This window comes from Pseudophryne corroboree, chromosome 6 (assembly GCF_028390025.1).
Source record: "Pseudophryne corroboree isolate aPseCor3 chromosome 6, aPseCor3.hap2, whole genome shotgun sequence".
In the NCBI taxonomy this organism is placed as follows: Eukaryota; Metazoa; Chordata; class Amphibia; order Anura; family Myobatrachidae; genus Pseudophryne; species Pseudophryne corroboree.
The window spans coordinates 370,629,991-370,648,857 of record NC_086449.1 but is presented as its reverse complement, the minus strand read 5'-3'; the positions used below and the strand labels follow the sequence as shown (position 1 = coordinate 370,648,857).

Genomic DNA, 18,867 nt, shown 5'->3' with positions numbered 1-18,867 from the left:
TCAAGTTCAAAATGGAATCCTTGCGAGCAGTGATTGCGGGCCTGGAAGAGCAGAAATTCATGGTTTCCTTGAATATCAAGGACGCCTACCTTCTTATTCCAATTTGGCCACCTCATCAGGCATACCTGAGGTTTGCCCTGCTGGACGATCACTACGAGTTCCAGGAACTGCCCTTCAGCCTGTCCACAGCTCCGAGGGTATTCACAAAGATGATGGTGGGGATGATGTTTCAGCTCCGGGTCCAGGGGGTCAATGTTGTCCCTTACCTGGACGATCTTCGATAAAAGCAAGATCCAGGGAGCTTTTATTACTCCATAGCGACCACACTATCCACCTTCTGTCACACCATGGGTGGATCCTCAACTTACAGAAGTCCCACCTAGAGCCAACTCAGCTGCTCCTGATCCTGGGGATGTTGGTGGATGCTGTTGCCCAGAAGGTGTTCCTACCAGAGTAGAAGGCGAGAATACTTCAGGAGATGGTCCGCATGGTGCTCCTACCTACTCGAGTGTCCATCCATCTTTGCATAAGATTGTTGGGGAAGATGGTCGCCTCATACGAAGCGATCCAGTATTGGATGTTACATGCCAGAATATTTCATTTGGATCTCATGAACAAGTGGTCCGGCTCACATCTACAGGTGCACCGGATGATTCGGTTGTCACCTCGGGCCAGGATTTCCCTCCTGTGGTGGCTGCAGTCCCTCCAACCTATTGGAAGGCCGGAGTTTCAGGATTCAGGATTGGACCCTCCTCACGACGGATGCGAGTCTGCAAGGATGGGGTGCTGTCACCCAAGGGGCACAGTTCCAGGGCAGGTTGTCAGCCTACGAAGCCCTCCTTCCGATCAACATTCTGGAACTTCAGGCGATCTACAATGCTCTGCTTTAAGCCTCTACTCTACTCAGGGATCCAGGTACAGTCGGACACTGCCAAGGCAGTGGCGTACATCAATCTGCAAGGAGGTACAAAAAGAAGAGTCTGCATATGAGAGGTGTCAAAGATACTCTTCTGAGCAGAAAGAAATGCAAGAGCAATGTTGGCTATCTTCATTCCGGGAGTAGACAACTAGGAAGCCGACTTCCTGAGTCGCCACGCTCTCCACCCATGGAAGTGTGGTCTCCATCATCAGGTGTTCCAGCAGATCATCCACCGGTGGGGATGCCCACAAATAGACATGATGGCTTCTCGCCTCAACAAGAAGCTTCACTGGTATTGCTCACGAACCAGGGACCCTCTGGCGAGGGCAGTGGATGCACTGACGTCGCCTTGGCCTTACCGGCTGGTCTACCTGTTTCCTCCGATTCCATTGCTCCCAAGGGTGCTCAAGCGAATCAGAAATCAAGGAGTCCAGGCAATTCTGGTTGCCCCGGATTGGCCTCGGAGGGCGTGGTATGCGGCTCTTCTGGACATGTCCATAGAAGACCTTTTGCCTCTACCACTAAGAAGCGACCTTCTTCAACAAGGACCGTTCGTCTACCTGGACTTACGGCAACTTCATTTGATGGCATGGAGGTTGAGCGGAATATCCTAGCTCACAAGGGCGTTTCCAAAAAGGTTATTGCTACCATGGTTCAGGCCAGGAAACCTGTGACGTCAAAACACTATCATATCTGGAGGAGATATGTCTCTTGGTGCGAGGACCACACGTATCCGCCTGCGGAGTTCCACTTGGGACGTTTCCTCGGTTTCCTGCAAGCTAGTGTGGATAAGGGCTTACGTCTGGGTTCCATTAAGGTCCAGATTTCAGCTCTCTCCATTTTCTTCCAGAAGAAATTTGGCAGTTTTGCCAGAAGTTCAGACCTTCTTGCAAGGGGTGCTTCACATTCAACCTCCTTTTGTGCCGCCCACGGCACTTTAGGTTTGGAATGTTGTGTTGGAATTTCTACAGTCCTCCTGGTTTGAACCTCTGATGACTGTAGGAGACAAGTACCTCACGTTGAAGATGGGCCTTATCGTGTATACTGTAAGTCCCTACCTGGTCTTTTCCAAGGACAGAGCGGAGCTCAGGATTAGGCAGCAGTTCCTGCCGAAGGTTGTCTCTGCGTTCTGCTTGAATCAACCTATTGTGGTACTGTCAAGTTCTGGCACTTCTGCTCCTCCAGAGGCATTGGATGCTGTGCGAGCCTTGAAGATCTATCAAGCGAACGGCTCGGATCAGAAAGACTGATTCCTTGTTCATGCTCTATGATGCACAGAAAAAAGGGTTGTCCTGCTTCGAAGCAGTCTGTTGCTCGTTGGCTTAGGCTTACTATCCAACAGGCCTGTGTGTCGGTAGCCTTACCGTTTCCTAAATCTCTGAAGGCCCACTCTACAAGATCTGTGGGCTCCTCCTGGCAGTCTGCCCATGGAGTCTCGGCCTTGCAACTGTGCCGAGCTGCTACCTGGTCAGGGAAGAACACCTTTGTGACGTTCTACAGGTTTAATACCCAGTTTGGGCAGGCGGTGCTGCAGCAGTCTTCGCACATTCCCACCCATTCTGGAAGCTTTGGAACGTCCCCATCGTACTAAGTCTCCCCAATATCCCTTATGGATGCTAGAGAAAATAGGATTTTAATTACCTGGCGGTAAATCCTTTTCTCATAGTCCATAAGGGATATTGGGCGCCCGCCTCAGTGCGTTGACTTTTCTGCAGGTTCTCTGTTATGTGGTTACCTGTTTAGCTGTTGCTGTTATTGTTGCCAGCCGTTGCTGGTTGTTGTATGTTCGTAGTGTGCTGGTATTAAATCTCACCACTCTTTATCATGTTCCTTCTCTCCTATATGTCCTTTCTCCTTCGGGCACTTTTTTTTACCTATAACTGCCTGTGGGAGGGGGCATAGAGGGGAGGAGCCAGCACATCCAGTGAAGAAATTTAAAGTGCACCAGCTCCTTTGGACCCCGTCTGTACCCCATTGTACTAAGTCTCCCCAGTATCCCTTATGGACTATGAGAAAAGGATTTACCGGTAGGTAATTAAAATCCTATTTTTATAGCCATCTTTTAGGAAAATCTTACATATTTTGATTTCTAGCACTCTTTTTTTTTATAAGGGAATATGCAACTTAAAGGCAAAGTTGATGATCTCGTAACATAGTTAATGAGGTTGAAAAAAGACAAAAATGGCCATTGAGTTCAACCTGTATTATAACAGCTATAGTTTATACTTTAAGCGCTGTAACCATGGATATTTCTTTCAGCTAAGAATTTATCGAATCCATTTTTAAATATATTGACAGTCCACCATTACTAACTTCTCTGGCAGAGAATTCCAAATCCTTACTGTGAAGAACCCTTTCCTTCGTTGTGTATGAAATTTTCTCTTCTAATCTCAGAGAGTGTCCACGTGTCCTGTGTAACGATTTTTTGATAAACAAATCACCTGATAGATTCATGTATTGTCCTTTTATGTATTTGTAAACTTTAATAATGTCCCCTCTCAGCCGCCTCTTTTCCAGTGTAAACATACCCAACCTTGTAAACCTTTCCTCATAATCCAGTCCATCTAACCCCTTAATCAGTTTGGTCGCTCGCCTCTGAACCCTTTCAAGTCCTAAGATATCTTTTTTTGTAGTATGGTGCCCAGATCTGTACACAGTATTCCATGTGTGGCCGTACCAATGATTTGTACAGTGACAGGATTACACGCTCATCCCTTGTCTCAATTCCCCTTTTTATGCATGCCAACACTATAACTGAGCATCTTTGATAAATTCCAATACCTATGTTTACTCTTACGTCCTAGAGGATGCTGGGGTCCATATTAGTACCATGGGGTATAGACGGGTCCACTAGGTGCCACTGGCACTTTGAGTTTAATAGTGTGGGCTGGCTCCTTCCTCTATGCCCCTCCTACCAGACCCAGTTTAGAAAATGTGCCCGGAGGAGCCGGTCACAGCTCCTAGAGCTTCTTTAGTTAAATTTTTTTCTAAGAGTGATTTAGGCACAGGGAGGCTGCTGGCAACAGCCTCCCTGCTTTGTGGGACTTAGGGGGGGAGTAGTGTCCAACCCTGAGAGGTTAATGGCCACTATCTCCGCTGACAGGACACTGAGCTCCTGAGGGTGATGATAGTTAGCCGCCCGAGGCGACCGCTCACTCCCGCAGCATGCCGCCACCCCCAACAGAGCCAGAAGATTCCGGTGGTGAGTGTGTCATCGGCGACCCGACAGGCGGGGAGCCGGTGTGGATGGCGGCAACAGGGTAGGAGCGCAGTACTGATACTGCGTTCCAGAAGGCTCAGCAGTACAGCAGGTGCGGCGCTTTGAAGGGCGCCCTGGGCCAGCGCAAATACCCTTACACTGGTCACTCAGGCTATCAGGGACTCCCCGGTAAAAGCTGCTAGCATAATACCTCGGGCCAGTATAAAATTTCAAATAGTACAGGAAGACGCGCCATGTTTGGGGGCGGAGCTTCTGAGAGCGGACCCAGCAGCTCGCCAGTGACATTTTCTCCCTGCAGATCTACTTCCAGCAACGCTGACAGGGAGCGCTATCCCTCCACATGACTACAGCTATCCTGTGCGGTACCAGAGGGTTGTAGAAGGGGGGGTGGGGGGGGCAGGCTGTAATTTCGCTGTGTAGTCTATTAAGGGTATACAGTCATTGCCAGGCAGTTCTTATATAACTGTCTCTGGGGCGCTGTGTGTGCTTGCTCCAAACTCTATCTCTCTCTGAAGGTACTTGGGGGAAACTGTGTCTGACATTTTCCTGTGTGTGTATGCAAATTCTCACATAACCATGTCCAGGGACTCTGTGTCTTATGCTGCAGAGGAGGTATCTTCTCCAGAGGAATACATTCCATGTACCCAGGAATGTAATATCATGTCTCAGGCTTCTGAATCTGAGCCACAATGGCTGGCTTCCATTAAGGGAATGATATCTCAGATTTCTACTAGAGTAGCCCATACGGAGACTGAAACTCAGGTTTTAAGGAAGTCTATGGAAGTTTGGTTGGGTTCTGTTCCCTTTACTTCAAAATCCCCTAGCATATACCCAAAGAAACGTGCACTTGCCCAGATTATGCTAGCTGACACGGATACAGACTCTGACATGGCAGACGGTGATGGGGATGTGCTGAGGGGGATGGCATCCCTTGCAAAGGGGGTGCAGCTCATGATTGAGGCCATTAGGGATGTGTTACACATTACTGACACACCACCTTAGCAGGTTGAGGAGGCTTACTTCACAGACAATAAGAAAGCCTCGCTAACTTTCCCTGCGTCTAAAGAATTAAACGCATTATTTGAAAAGTCCTGGGAAACCCCGCAGAAAAAATTCCAGATCCCAAAAAGGGTTCTGGTTGCTTTTCCCTTCCCTGAGGAGGATAGGAAAAAATGGGAAAACCCACCCATAGTTGACACATCTGTCTTCAGACTGTTTAAAAAGGTGGTTTTACCTGTCCCTGGATCTACCACGTTAAAAGAACTGGCTGATTGTAAGATTGACACTACGCTCAAATCCATGTACACTGCTTCAGGAGTGGCGTTCAGGCTCACTATTGCCTGTGCATGGATTTCTAAAGCCATAGTAAAGTGGTCAGGCACATTACTAGAGGACTTAGATACGATGGATAGAAGTGAAATTGAACTGTTTTTACGTAACATACAGGATTCTGCGGTTTTCATGGTGGAGTCCTTGAAGGACCTGGGTACTCTGAATGCAAGGATATCTTCCATGGCTGTCTCAGCACGCAGGGGACTCTGGCTACGCCAATGGTCTGCAGACGCGGAATTCAGGAGAAGTGTGGAGAACCTACCCATCATGGATCAGGCTCTATTTGGGGAAGCGTTGGATGCGTGGATTTCCACGGCAACCACGGATAAGTCGACCTTTCTTCTCTACGAAGAAACCCTTTTCTTCATCAACATTGCAGTCCTTTCGGACCACAAAGACAAAAAAGTCCAAGCCTCCTACAACCTTCTTTAGAGGTGGTCGGGCAAAATCCAAGAAGCCTGCACCTGCAGGTTCCCAGGACCCGAAGCCTGTTTCTGGTTCCTCAAAATCCTCAGCATGACGGTGGACCGCACAGCCTGAAGAACGGGCAGGAGGGTGCGAGACTCAGATGTTTCAGCCACGTCTGGGTGTCGTCCGGCCTGGATACAGGGGTACAGACTGGAGTTTCAAGAACTCCCGCCTCACCGATTCTTCATATCAGGCTTGCCAACTTTACTGACAGAAAGGGCTATCCTACAGGAAGCCATCCAAAAATTGGGAAAGTCAGAGGTCATTGTTCCAGTTCCACCTCATATGTAACACATGGGTTACTATTCAAACCTTTTCGTGGTACCGAAACCGGATGGTTCGTTCAGACCGATTTTGAACTTGAAATCGTTAAACCCTTATCTGAGGGAGTTCAAATTCAAAATGGAGTCTCTGAGTGCGGTGATCTCAGGTCTGGAAGAGGGAGAGTTTCTGGTATCCCTAGATATCAAGGATGCGTACCTCCACATTCCGATTTGGCCGCTGCATCAGGCCTATCTCAGATTTGCACTGTTAGACAGTCACTAGCAGTTCTGGGCACTGCCATTCGGTCTCTCCACGGCACCGAAGGTGTTCACCAAGGTGATGGCAGAGATGATGGTTCTCCTCCTCAGACAGGGAGTGAACATAATTCCATATCTGGACGATCTGCTGATAAAGGCATCGTCCAGGGAGAAGTTATTGCAGTCCATTGCTCTCACGACTCATCTGCTCAGGGAACATGGTTGGCTCCTGAACCTTCCAAAGTCACATTTGGAGCCAACAAAGAGATTGTCTTTCCTGGGAATGATCCTCGACACGGAAGTGCAGAGGGTGTTTCTACCGGTGGAGAAAGCATTGGTGATACAATCAATGACCCGGGATGTCTTGAAGCCCACTCGGGTATCGGTTCATCAGTGCATTCGCCTTCTGGGGAAGATAATTTCCTCCTACGAGGCTCTACAGTATGGAAGATTTCATGCTCTGTCCTTCCAACTGGATCTCCTAGACAAGTGGTCGGGATCTCCCCTACACATGCACCAGAGGATACGTCTGTCGCCGAAAGCAAGGATTTCACTCCTCTGGTGGCTGCAAATGCCTCACCTTCTGGAAGGCCGCAGGTTCGGGGTTCAGAACTGAATCCTTCTAACCACGGATGCAAGTCTCAGGGGTTGGGACGCAGTCACTCAAGGGGAAACCTTCCAAGGAAGGTGGTCAAGTCTGGAATCCATTTTTCCAAGAAACATTCTCGAACTTAGAGCCGTATACAACGGTCTTCTCCAAGCAGCACATCTTCTGCAAAATCAGGCCATTCAAGTACAGTAGGACAATGTGATGACGGTGGCCTACATAAACCGACAGGGAGGAACGAAGAGCAGGGCTGCTATGTCAGAGGTAACAAGAATTCTTCTCTGGGCGGAAAAGCACGCAGTGGCGTTGTCGGCAATCTTCATTCCAGGAGTGGACAACTGGGAAGCGGACTTTCTCCAGAGGTGTTCACAGACGTGACCAGTCGTTGGGGCATGCCTCAAATAGACATGATGGCCTCACGTCTCAACAAGAAACTTCAGAGGTAGTGTTCCAGGTCGAGAGACCCAGAAGCAGTGGCGGTGGATGCCCTGGTAACACCGTGCGTGTTCAAGTCAGTGTATCTGTTCCCTCCACTTCCTCTCATTCCAAGAATTCTAAAACTCATAAAGAGAACAAGGGTTCAGGCAATTCTCATTGCTCCGGTCTGGCCAAGGAGTGTTTGGTACACGGATCTTCTGGACTTACTGCTGGAAGATCCGAGGCCTCTTCCTCTTCGCGAGGCTCTTCTACAACAGGGGCCGTTCGCTTATCAAGACTTACCGCGGCTACGTTTGACTGCATGGAGGTTGAACGCCAGATATTAGCCCGGAAGGGCTAGGAAAGGAGTAACATCTAAACATTAACATCGCATTTGGAAAAAATGTGTCTTGGTGTGAGTCCAAGAAGCTTCCTACGGTGGAGTTTCAACTGGGACGGTTTTTCCTCTTCCTGCAAGCAGGTGTGGATATGGGCCTGCGTTTGGGATCCATAAAGGTCCAGATTTCGGCTTTATCCATTTTCTTCCAGAAACAATTGGCTGCCCTCACTGAGGTTCAGACTTTTTTGAAAGGGGTTCTGCACATCCAGCCTCCCTTTGTTATGGCGACGGCACCCTGGGATCTTAACGTGGTGTTGCATTTCCTGCAATCGGATTGGTTTGAGCCTTTACATGAGACTGTGGCCTAGTTTCTCACGTGGAAGGCTATCACATTATTGGCCTTGGCTTCTGCTCGATGTGTGTCGGATTTGGGGGTTTTGTCCTGTAAAAGCCCCTACTTAATCTTCCATGAAGATAGAGCTGGGCTCAGGACTCGTCAGCAGTTCCTTCCAAAGGTTGTGTTGGCTTTTCATATCAACCAACCTATTGTAGTGCCAGTAGCTACAGACTCTTCGATTTACATCAAAGTCCTTGGATGTTGTGAGGGCTTTGAAGATCTCTGTGAAGAGGACTGCTCGTCACAGGAAATAGGACTCTCTGTTTGTCCTTTATGATCCCAAGAAAATTGGGTGTCCTGCTTCTAAGCAGTCGATTTCTCGCTGGATCAGGATTACTATTTAGCATGCATATTCTACTGCAAGATTGTTGTGTCCAAAATCTGTTAAGGCCCACTCTACTCGTAAGGTGGGTTCTTCCTGGGCAGCTGCCCGGGGGTTCTCGGCTTTACAACTTTGCTGAGCGGCTACTTGGTCAGGGTCGAACACGTTTGCTAAGTTCTACAAGTTCGATACTTTGACCAAACTTTTAGGTCCTCAGAGGCCAATCTGTTCTGCAGGAGTCTCCGCGCTCTCCCTCCTATACTGGGAGCTTTGGTACATCCCTATGGTACTTATGTGAACCCCAGCATCCTCTAGGACAGAAGAGAAAATAGGATTTTAATTACCTACCGGTAAATCCTTTTCTCGTAGTCCGTAGAGGATGCTGGGCGCCCGCCCAGCACTTCGTTATCCTGCAGTGGTTACTTGGTTCAGTACTGCTTTGTTCTTAGTTACGTGCTGCGTTGTTACTTGGTTCAGTAATGTTATTCAGCTTTTGCTGAGTTTTCAAGCTAGTTAGCTTGGTTTGCCTTGTTTGTGTGAGCTGGTGTGAATCTCGCCACTATCTCTGTAAAATCCTTCTCTCTAAGTTGTCCGTCTCCTCTGGCACAGTTTCTAGACTGGGTTCTGGTAGGAGGGGCATAGAGGGAGGAGCCAGCCCACACTGTTAAACTCTTAAAGTGCCAGTGGCTCCTAGTGGACCCGTTTATACCCCATGGTACTAATGTGGACCCCAGCATCCTCTACGGACTACAAGAAAAGGATTTACCGGTAGGTAATTAAAATTCAATTTTACTTGGTAAGAATTGCTATAAAAAAAGGCAGTAATTTGAAAACTATTAATTTCAGTAAGTAATGTCTCATTAGTGTTTGCCCTGTGATGGACTTGTGCATGTATAAGATTGGAAGCTCTTTCTTTCTGAACTTATCCTCAGAATCTATAATTGTTTTCCTTTCTAAGGGCGCGGGACAAGGGGAAGGCCCAACAGCTTCCGCAAAAGAAATCTAAACCTCAGGGACCGAGCAGGAAGTATCAAAGACAACATACCATAGTAAAAGAGGTGCGTAATTCTTCTGTCACAGTTCTGATTATGGTATCTGAGTTGATCTTCAATTTTCTTTCCTTTTAATTATTTTAAAGCCCATGGTGGAGCTGATTCAGTATTGGTTGCGTAGTAGTTTGTTATTGCCTACTGGGACTAACTTATGTTCTCTATAACATTTGTGCAAAACATCCATCAGTACCAAAAAATATATATATTTCCACAACCAGCAAGCACAACATTATGTAATAATAAAAATAAAATAAAAAAATAATTGAAAACTGGTTGTCACTAATGAACACTGCACAAGAATGTTGTAAAAACACAAAAGGAAATGAAACACCAAGCAACATAGGCATTAGGTTTCTTTTTTCCCTTTAATCCCCAGGGGGCAGATATCCTCTTTTCTCTAGCATCCACTAGGGGACACTGGAGGCTGAATATGTTAGGGATAGATGGCTGGCTATCAGGAGATGGCACACTACATCTTGTTTAGATTATGCAGACTCCTTCCCCTCTATCCCCTATAAGTCCCAGTTTTTTTTTGTACTGTGCCGAAGGAGACGGTCACAGATAGATAAATAGTGCTCCTGCACTATACACTTAAAAGAAGATGAAGAAACTCCAGGAGGGGCCCTTCGCCACCTAGTCAAAAGTGGGGTCCGGGTATCCCAGCAGCCTGCCTGAAGTCAGGGGAATCTTATCAGGACTTCACTAGAAGTGCCTGCCAGGAACCGGTCTGCACGCCATGCGCCTGGAGTCTTTGGAACTGGTAAGCACGGCAACCACTCCCTCCCGCCTTCACATGCTGCTTTGCCTGGGGCACCGGTAATGAGAGCGCAATGCGGCTCCAGCGAGTGGATGCCACGGGACAGCGTGCTGCATGCGGGAAAGGGCGGAGTACTGTCATTATGTGAAGGGGACAAACAGCGCTACACGCTGACGGGCTAGAGCGCATTAGCATACAAGCTTAGCTCAGCTTGTGTACCTTGCAACGCTATAACGGCGCTGAGCAGCTACACGGTGGTGGGGAGAAAGAAGGGCGGAGCTTATACTTAATGTTGATGCTTCTACAAGGAGCATTGTTGTTCTCCCTCCTTTTTTTTCTTTTTACAGTTGGGAGACCTTGCCCACTGAAATTAACCCTGCAGATCCCGGACTTCTCCTACTCACTGGAAGTTGAAGTACACGGAGAAAGGCAATTGGCTAGTGTGGGGGGTTTCAGTGCAAATTCGTAAAGGGATAGAGTTTATTTTTATATGTAACTACTGTGTGTGTGTGCGCATAGATTGTGTCTCTTGTCCTTTGACCTGGGCCACAATGTCGTCAAGGAATACAGCACAAAAGGCTTCTCAGAAGTTTTTTGTTTGTACTAACTGCAACAAGAAGTTGCCGCAAGCCTCTGACGGATCTACTGTTTGTTCGGCATGCTCTCAGGAATATGTAGCCCAGGCTACTACTACTGCGGATGGTTCAAACCCTCTGTGGGCTTTTGCCTTAGCACAAGTTATTTCGGGTCTACGATCCAAATTGGCAGCCTCTCGTAGAGATAGTCAGCCAGGGTTAGTGATTCTTCTTTGGCCCTTTTCCGTTCTACAGAATCGACGCGGGCAACGGGACTGGCCAAATCTATGGAAGGTTTGGTTAAACGGATGTATTCTTCCGTCAAACCTGTACTGGTGGTCACCGTAAAAAGAAGAGGACAATTCCGGCAATCCTTCAGTCAGATGAGTCTGACGTGGAGCGACGGGAGAGAGAATGGTCAGAGGAAGAAGGAGAATTTGAAGTGTCAGATACGGAGGATACCACGTCGCGTGATGACATTTAGGGGGTAGAAGCGCATATAACAGCAGTCCGTCTGGTATTAAATATCACAGACACAGCGCCCTCGAAAAACCCCGGATTCTTCCTTATTCGGTAATAAACGCAAGTCCTCCGTGACCTTTCCCTTTTCACCAAAATTGGATGAACTTTTATCTGAAGCATGGACACACATAAAAGATTTCAAGTTCCAAAAAGGTTCCTAGTTTCGTGTCCATTTCCGCCTACTATGACTGAAAAGTTGGAACAACCTCCTCCGGTCACTCTCAAGATTGTAAAAAATTCCACCTAACCAGTTCCAAGAGTGACGGCCTTAAAGGATCCTTCGGATCGAAAGATGGAAACAACCCTGAAGTCTATCTATACTTTACTTCGACCAGCATTGGTAGGATCGTGGGTAAACAAGGCAGTGGAACATTAGTTTGCTAACCTGGAAGCTGGTGTTCACACTGAGGAGTTAATCGTTCTGGCAGAACATATTCAAGAATATGTGGCTTACTTGGGAGAAGCTTCAAAGGATGTTGGCCAAGTGGGGAGCATGAATCTCAGCCTCCGCTGTGGCTGCTCGTCGAGCACTATGGTTGCGGTTCTTGGCAGGCAAATGCGTAATCTAAACGTACGGCAGAGGCCTTGCCGTTTACGGGGAAAGCTCTATTTGGAGATGAGTTGGATAAACTAATATCCCAGGCTACGAGTGGAAAATCCACTTTCCTGCCATCCAGAACTCAACCGCCAAAAAGGACTTATTCGGGTCCTTCCATACGTTCCTTTAGGAACTCAACTTCCTTTCAGCCTAAAGCCAGAACCCTTAGCAGGCCAGCCCAAGGGTGGTAGAGGCTGAAATCGTCGGACTACCCGTCATCAAGAGCCCAAGCCTACTGAGAAGACAGTGGCATGGTGGGCTCCATCCCCACCAGGGTACTCCCATGGTGGGTGAGCATCTCCGCACTTTTCAGGAGGAGTAGGTGTGTACATCCACGGTGCGTGGGTATGTACACTTGTGTTTCACCTCCACCAGAGTTCTTTACCACCAGTTTTTCAGCTTCCGAAAGCAAACAGTGGGCTCTTCAGGGAGCAATTCAGTCCCTCTTGGACTCAGTGGTGTTAACGTCTGTTCCAGGTCCTCAACTCAAAGGATACAAACCTGTTTGTAGTTCCAAGGCCGGATGGATCGATACGACCCATCCTTAATTTGAAGTCGTTGAATCAATATTTCACATATTACCAATTCAAGATGGAGTCCATTGGGTCAGTGATCTCTGGCCTGGAGCCAGAAGAGTTCATGATATCCCTGGACATAAAGGATGCGTACCTGCACATCCCCATTTGGGAACCTCATCAGGAATTCTTGAGATTTGCAATTCTACAGGACCATTATCACTTCAGAGCACTTCCATTCGGACTGTCTTCGGCTCCAAGAGTGTTTACCAAGGTCACGGCTGTCATGATAGCACTTCTTCGATAGCTTTGAGTGACAATTGTACCATACTTGGACGATCTGTTACTCAAATCGCCATCGGAAGAGATACTTCGGAAACATGCCTTTATCACCCACAAAGTTCTCCTACGACACTGTTGGATTCTCAATTTCAGGAAATCCAACCTCTTACCATCCCAGCGCATACAGTTTCTGGCTCTGATAATAGATACCAGGCTTCAGACGATATTCCTACCATAGGAAAAGGCTCAACGTATCCATCTGATAGTTCAGAAGGTCCTCAAGTCGAGGAAGGTATTGTTGCATCTCTGCATTAGTCTTTTAGGGAAGATGGTGGCTGCCTACGAGACGTTACAATTTGGTCGGTTTCATTCTTGAACCTTCAGTTGGACCACTTGACTTAGTGTTCAGGGTCACATCTCCATCTCCATGAAACGGTGGAATTATCTCCGCGGACTCGAGTATCTCTTATCTGGTGGCATCAGATTCGCAATCTCATGGCGGGGAAGAGATTCTGCATAGGAGATTGGACCCTGGTCACGACTGATGCCAGTCTCAGAGGCTGGGGTGCTGTTATTCGGCAGTAACTCTACCACGGGTGGCTTATCAACTGGAAGAAATCCTCTCTGGTCCCTGCTCAGAGCATGGTGCACATGGGAGCGCTATTGGACACTCACAACCAGCGATTGTTCTTGTCTCAGGAGAAAGTCCTGAAGCTTCAGGACAGGATTCGTTACTTCCTTTCTCGTCCGTAAGTGTCTATACATTCGGCGATGCAGGTGCTGGGCCTCATGGTGTCAGCATTCGACATGGTGGAGTATGCTGAATTCCATTCTCGCCTCCTCCAGAGGCTGATTCTGGCCAAGTGGGACGGCCTGCCTCAACGGAGCAGGTCTCACATGATCTCATTGACTCCGAAGGTACGTCTGTCGCTGTACTGGTGGCTCCAGGACCAACAATTGTGCAGGGGCCGTCCCTTCTGGATATCCGACTGGGTCCTGTTGACAACAGATGCCAGTCTAAGAGGTTGGGGCGCGGTGCTGGAGCAACACTCCCTTCAGGGTCGGTGGACCAGGGAGGAATCTCTCCTCCCGATCAACATTTTGGAATTGCGGGCGGTCTTCAACTCATTGAACCTGGCTCAGCATTTAATTCAGAACCGTCCTGTACAAGTACAGTCGGACAACGCCACCACAGTGGCTTACATAAATCATCAAGGTGGCACTCGAAGCCATTTGGCAATGAAGGAAGTCTCACAGATTCTACAATGGGCGGAACGCCATCTACCGGCCATATCGGCGATATTCATTCCGGGAGTCCTGAATTGGGAAGCGGACTTTCTCAGTCGTCAGGACGTACACGCCGGAGAGTGGGGCCTCCATCCAGAAGTGTTTCAACTCCTAGTGGAAAGGTGGGGTCTTACAGACGTGGATCTGATGGCGTCTCGACACAACCACAAGGTTCCGGTCTTCGGAGCAAGTACAAGGGATCCTCAAGCAGCATTCGTGGATGCGCTGGCGGTTCCGTGTAGGTTTCGGCTGCTGTACGTGTTCCCTCCGGTGTCGCTCCTGCCCAGGGTAATTCGGAAGTTCGAGCAGGAAAGAGTAATCCTGCTTCTCATAGCTCCAGCGTGGCCCAGACGGCACTGGTTCTCAGACCTGCAGGGCCTATCTTCAGAGCGTCCAATTCTACTTCCACAACGCCCAGACCTCCTCGTTCAGGGCCCCTGTGTCTACCAGGACCTAGCCCGGCTGTCTTTGACGGCATGACTCTTGAAGCTTCCGTCTTGAGGGCTAAAGGGTTTTCTGAGGCGGTCATTCAAACTATGTTGCGGGCTCGGAAACTGGCTTCTGCTCGGATTTACCATAGGGTCTGGCGTTCTTACTTTGTTTGGTGTGCATCTAACGATTATGAAGCTTCCAAGTTTAGTACAGGCAAGTTGTTGGCTTTTCTTCAGCAGGGCCTGGGCTTAGGCCTGCGTCTGGCCTCCCTCAAGGTTCAAATTTCTGCCTTGTTGGTGTGGTTTCAGAAAAAAATTGCCACCTTGCCCGATGTGCATACCTTTACTCAGGGTGTGTTGCGTATCCAACCTCCCTATGTCCCGCCTGTGGCTCCTTGGGACTTGTCGGTGGTTTTGGAGGCATTACAAGAGTTTCCGTTTGAACCTCTGGGTTCAGCTGATCTTAAGTGGCTTTCCCTTAAGGTGGTGTTTCTGCTGGCTATTGCCTCAGCTAGAAGAGTGTCTGATTTGGGTGCCTTGTCTTGTAGTTCCCCATATCTGATATTTCATTGTGACCGGGCAGTTCTTAGGACTCGTCCCGGATATTTACCTAAGGTGGTTTCTTCGTTCCACCTTAATCAGGAGATTGTGGTTCCGGCACTTGTTTCTCCTGATCTGTCTCCCAAAGAGCGGTCTTTTGATGTGGTACGGGCTCTCCGTATCTATGTGAAGAGAACTGCTTCTATTACGAAATCTGATTCTCTTTGTTCTGTTTGGGTTTCACAAACGGGGCTGGCCTGCTCACAAGCAGACTTTGGCCAGATGGATTAGAATGGTGATTGCACATGCTTATGTGAAGGCTGGTCTGTCAGCTCCTGCTCACATTATGGCCCATTCTACTTGGTCCGTTGGACCTTCTTGGGTGGCCCGCCATGGTGCGACCCTTGAACAATTGTGCAAGGCGGCTACGTGGTCCTCAGTGAACACGTTCAAAAGGTTCTATGCCTTCGATACTGCCGCTTCCCAGGAGGCTTCCTTGGGACGCCGGGTTCTTGTGCCCGCTACAGTGCGTCCCCTCCCATAAGGAACTGCTTTAGGACATCCCCAATGTCTATCCTTGTGGAGCCCAGTGTACCCCGCAGCAGAAAATGAGTTTTTTGGTAAGAACTTACCTTTGTTAAAACTCTTTCTGCGATGTACACTGGGCTCCACAAGGCGCCCACCCTGACGCACTTAGCTTCTTTGGGTTGGTATGGCATTAGCCACTGACACTTCTCCTGTTGTGAGAGTTTGGGGTTTGGGGCTACTACTGTTGTCATCCCTTTTCCTGCTACTGCATTGGGCTGGTTAACTAAAAACTGAGCTCCTGTGCAGGGAGGCTGGGTTATAGAGGAGGCGGCACTATGCATCTTGGGAACAATCAAAGCTATTGAGCCTGTTGGTGCCTCGGATCAAGATCCTACTCTACACCCCAATGTCTATCCTTGTGGAGCCCAGTGTACCTTGCAGAAAGGGTTTTAACAAAGGTACGTTCTTACCATAAAACTCGTTTTTTCTCTTGTCTTTCTTGGTACAAAGACTTTGCAGGTTTGAACAACAATGGAGAAAAGGTGTGTTTTATTTTTTTATTTTTCTTCACTCGTCTTCTACATCCCTTTTTTCATAGGATTTAAGATATGGACTAACTCACTCAAATCTACTCCACTGCAGGTTTCCTGCAAATGTTTTTATGGAAGGTTCTAACCCATATTTCATTTTTAGGACAATAGAGCTGTAGAAAAAATCTATTTAGGTTTATAATTATTCAAATTGGGTACTAAAGTACGCAGAAGTAGCTCCCTATAGCAGTGGTTCCCAAACTTTTTTTAATCATGATGTCCTAGAGTATCAGAATTTTTTCATGGCACCCCTAGGCCAAAAGTTTCTTTGAGAATTTTAGAAAACAATAAGTAAATTATGTTTATGTATCATCCTTAGTTTCTTTAGTGTGTTACGAGACAATATTTGCTTCTGTTTGTCCCTATATTTTTATAATTGCCAGCCACAAGCACTGGTTGTCTATTACTTTGACCACAAATAGTTTGTATTGATCCTGGACCACCAATCCAAGGCACCCCTGCTAGTGTCTTGAGGCTCCCCAGGGTGCCTAGGGACACAGTTTGGGAACCGCTGCCCTATAGCCTTATTTAGTTAAATTCTGATTGTTTTCATATTGTTTTTTTTTTTTTCCTCAGGCACCCTCAAAAAAGAAGAAACCACACTGGAGCCAAGCAGAGGCTCGCTTCAATCAGTTGGTAGAGCAGTACAAACGCAAGATCCTAGGGAAGCCCAGTTCATCTGCTCCTGCTAAAAGAAGCAAGTGGTTTGAGGATTGAAACTGCTTTGTTAGAGAAAAGAGGCTTAATGTGTGTTCACAGATTTGGATTTTATCTGTCAGTGCTGTTGTCTACAAAAAGAGGATTGTTCTTGTTTATTTTTTTTCAAAGGGGCATGTTCTCTAGATAACAAAACCCAAAAATATCACTTCAGAAGAGACACAAGGAAATGTAAGACCAATATGATGGAAGTCCAACCTAGCATTTACCTACTCAAAAGTTATCTGGGGTAATAGGTAACCATTATCAGCACTCTGCATGGTTGCAGTAGAACAGTAGGCCACAGATTTATGAACATGGGAGTTAAGTAGCAATTTTTTACATCATATTATTTTAAAGGTTTTTTTTAAGGAATATTATTTGAAAGAAAAAAAAAGTAAATTAAGGCATACTGTGTTCTGGAAATCTTGAACCTTAAGACATAACAATCAAACATTTGCCGCAGAGCTGAGCAGATACATTAATATTTCAGCACCTTTTGGATTCTGCTGTGTGGAGGGATATTTTTTAGTTCTGTCACTGCTAATGCAACTGTTAAAGAAAAAGAAAAAACACGAGTGAACCAAAATGAAAACAAATTTGAACAAGACCTTTAAATGATAGAAATACTGTCTGTTATCAGAGAAGGATATTGAGGCTGATAGGTTCATGTGATGGTGGAAAGCTGAGAAAATGGGAAATTTTCCAAATGCAATATAGATAATATTTTAAAAGTCAAAATCATTCATGTGTAGAAGGAATCTGGAATGATGGAAACAACACGGATGGAACATTATAACAGCTCATGTGAAAGAGAGCAGACATTATATATCTCTATTTTAATATGTTGTGTTCTTACTACATCTGGATACTTTTATGAATCAGAATTTTCAGGCCATCGTCACTAAGAGAATTTTTCTTTTACTCTTCACTTTTAATTTATCAAAATCTGAACTCAACACTGAATTTACAGGTCTGTTCAAATGCAAACTAGCAACATCTTGATCAGTGAGACTACCTTTATGACATCTTTAACGTATACCACCTTTCTCTATGTGATGTTATAGCTGTAAGTTTTTGTATTAAATATTTAAAACAATGTGTGTAGATTTTTTTTTTTTAAACAAATAAAAAAAAAATCAGTTTTGAAAGGAAAACTTCCCTCTAAGTTGACAGTATGTGTAAGTATGAATCTACAGTATGTATTAGCATATTTATATTTTCTATTTCAGAAATTATTCACCAAGTGCATGTTAACCTCAACTGAGTTATTACAAGGACTACACTTTCTCCTTCATTCGCAGGGGGACACTGGAGATGCTGAGTGTAAAGGACATGCAGTGAGAAGTTCGGACACTTTCAAATTGCTGCTGAAATTCAGATGACCCTTCCTCAAAACCTGTACAGCCAAACTTCAAGGGAAATAATGTTGTTCCAGAACAAGGGACTGACTAGATTGCTTAGAAATTAATTACGGATCTCTCCGTGCATATGCCCCATAGCAATGCGCAGCCCCGTGCGTTGCTATCGCCGGTACTAGATTGGCCTGCATGCAAGCACAATCTAGTAGATTGCTCGCTTCACTGCTGGGTAAAATGAGCACCTCCCCCCATCCCCCCCTCCTCGCTTAGCACACATTGTGCTGAGTACTGAGCGGGGGGAGGGATGTGTGCTTAGCGTTCTGTGATGGATCACTCAGCACACATCTCCCCCGTGTGTACGGGGCTTTAGATTACATTCTCTGAAGGGTCAGGTTTCATCTTGGTCAGTCCTTTTCCGAAGATGGTTGGATTCAATCCTGGAGGTAAAGATGTTCTTACAGGAAGCCTCCTTATGTGCTCAATGGATTAAAGATATAATTCAGCAGGCCTTTGTAGGAGCGAAAGTTCTGGTTCCGGGGAATTTGAGAACATATTACACTTGGCTAGTTGGTGCTTCATGAGGGGCTATG

At 46.8% G+C, this 18,867-nt stretch overlaps 1 protein-coding gene across 1 annotated transcript in view; it reads left to right on the top strand.

The window, feature by feature from the left end:
• RBM28 (RNA binding motif protein 28) overlaps positions 1-18,015 on the top strand; it is a 136,442-nt gene extending 118,427 nt beyond the window's left edge. Inside the window, exons 18-19 of the mRNA XM_063926690.1 lie at positions 9,502-9,601; positions 16,797-18,015. Coding sequence (XP_063782760.1) covers positions 9,502-9,601; positions 16,797-16,937 — 241 coding nt within the window. The 3' untranslated portion in view covers positions 16,938-18,015. The remainder of the gene's footprint in view (positions 1-9,501; positions 9,602-16,796) is intronic.
• The last annotated feature ends 852 nt before the right edge of the window (positions 18,016-18,867 follow it).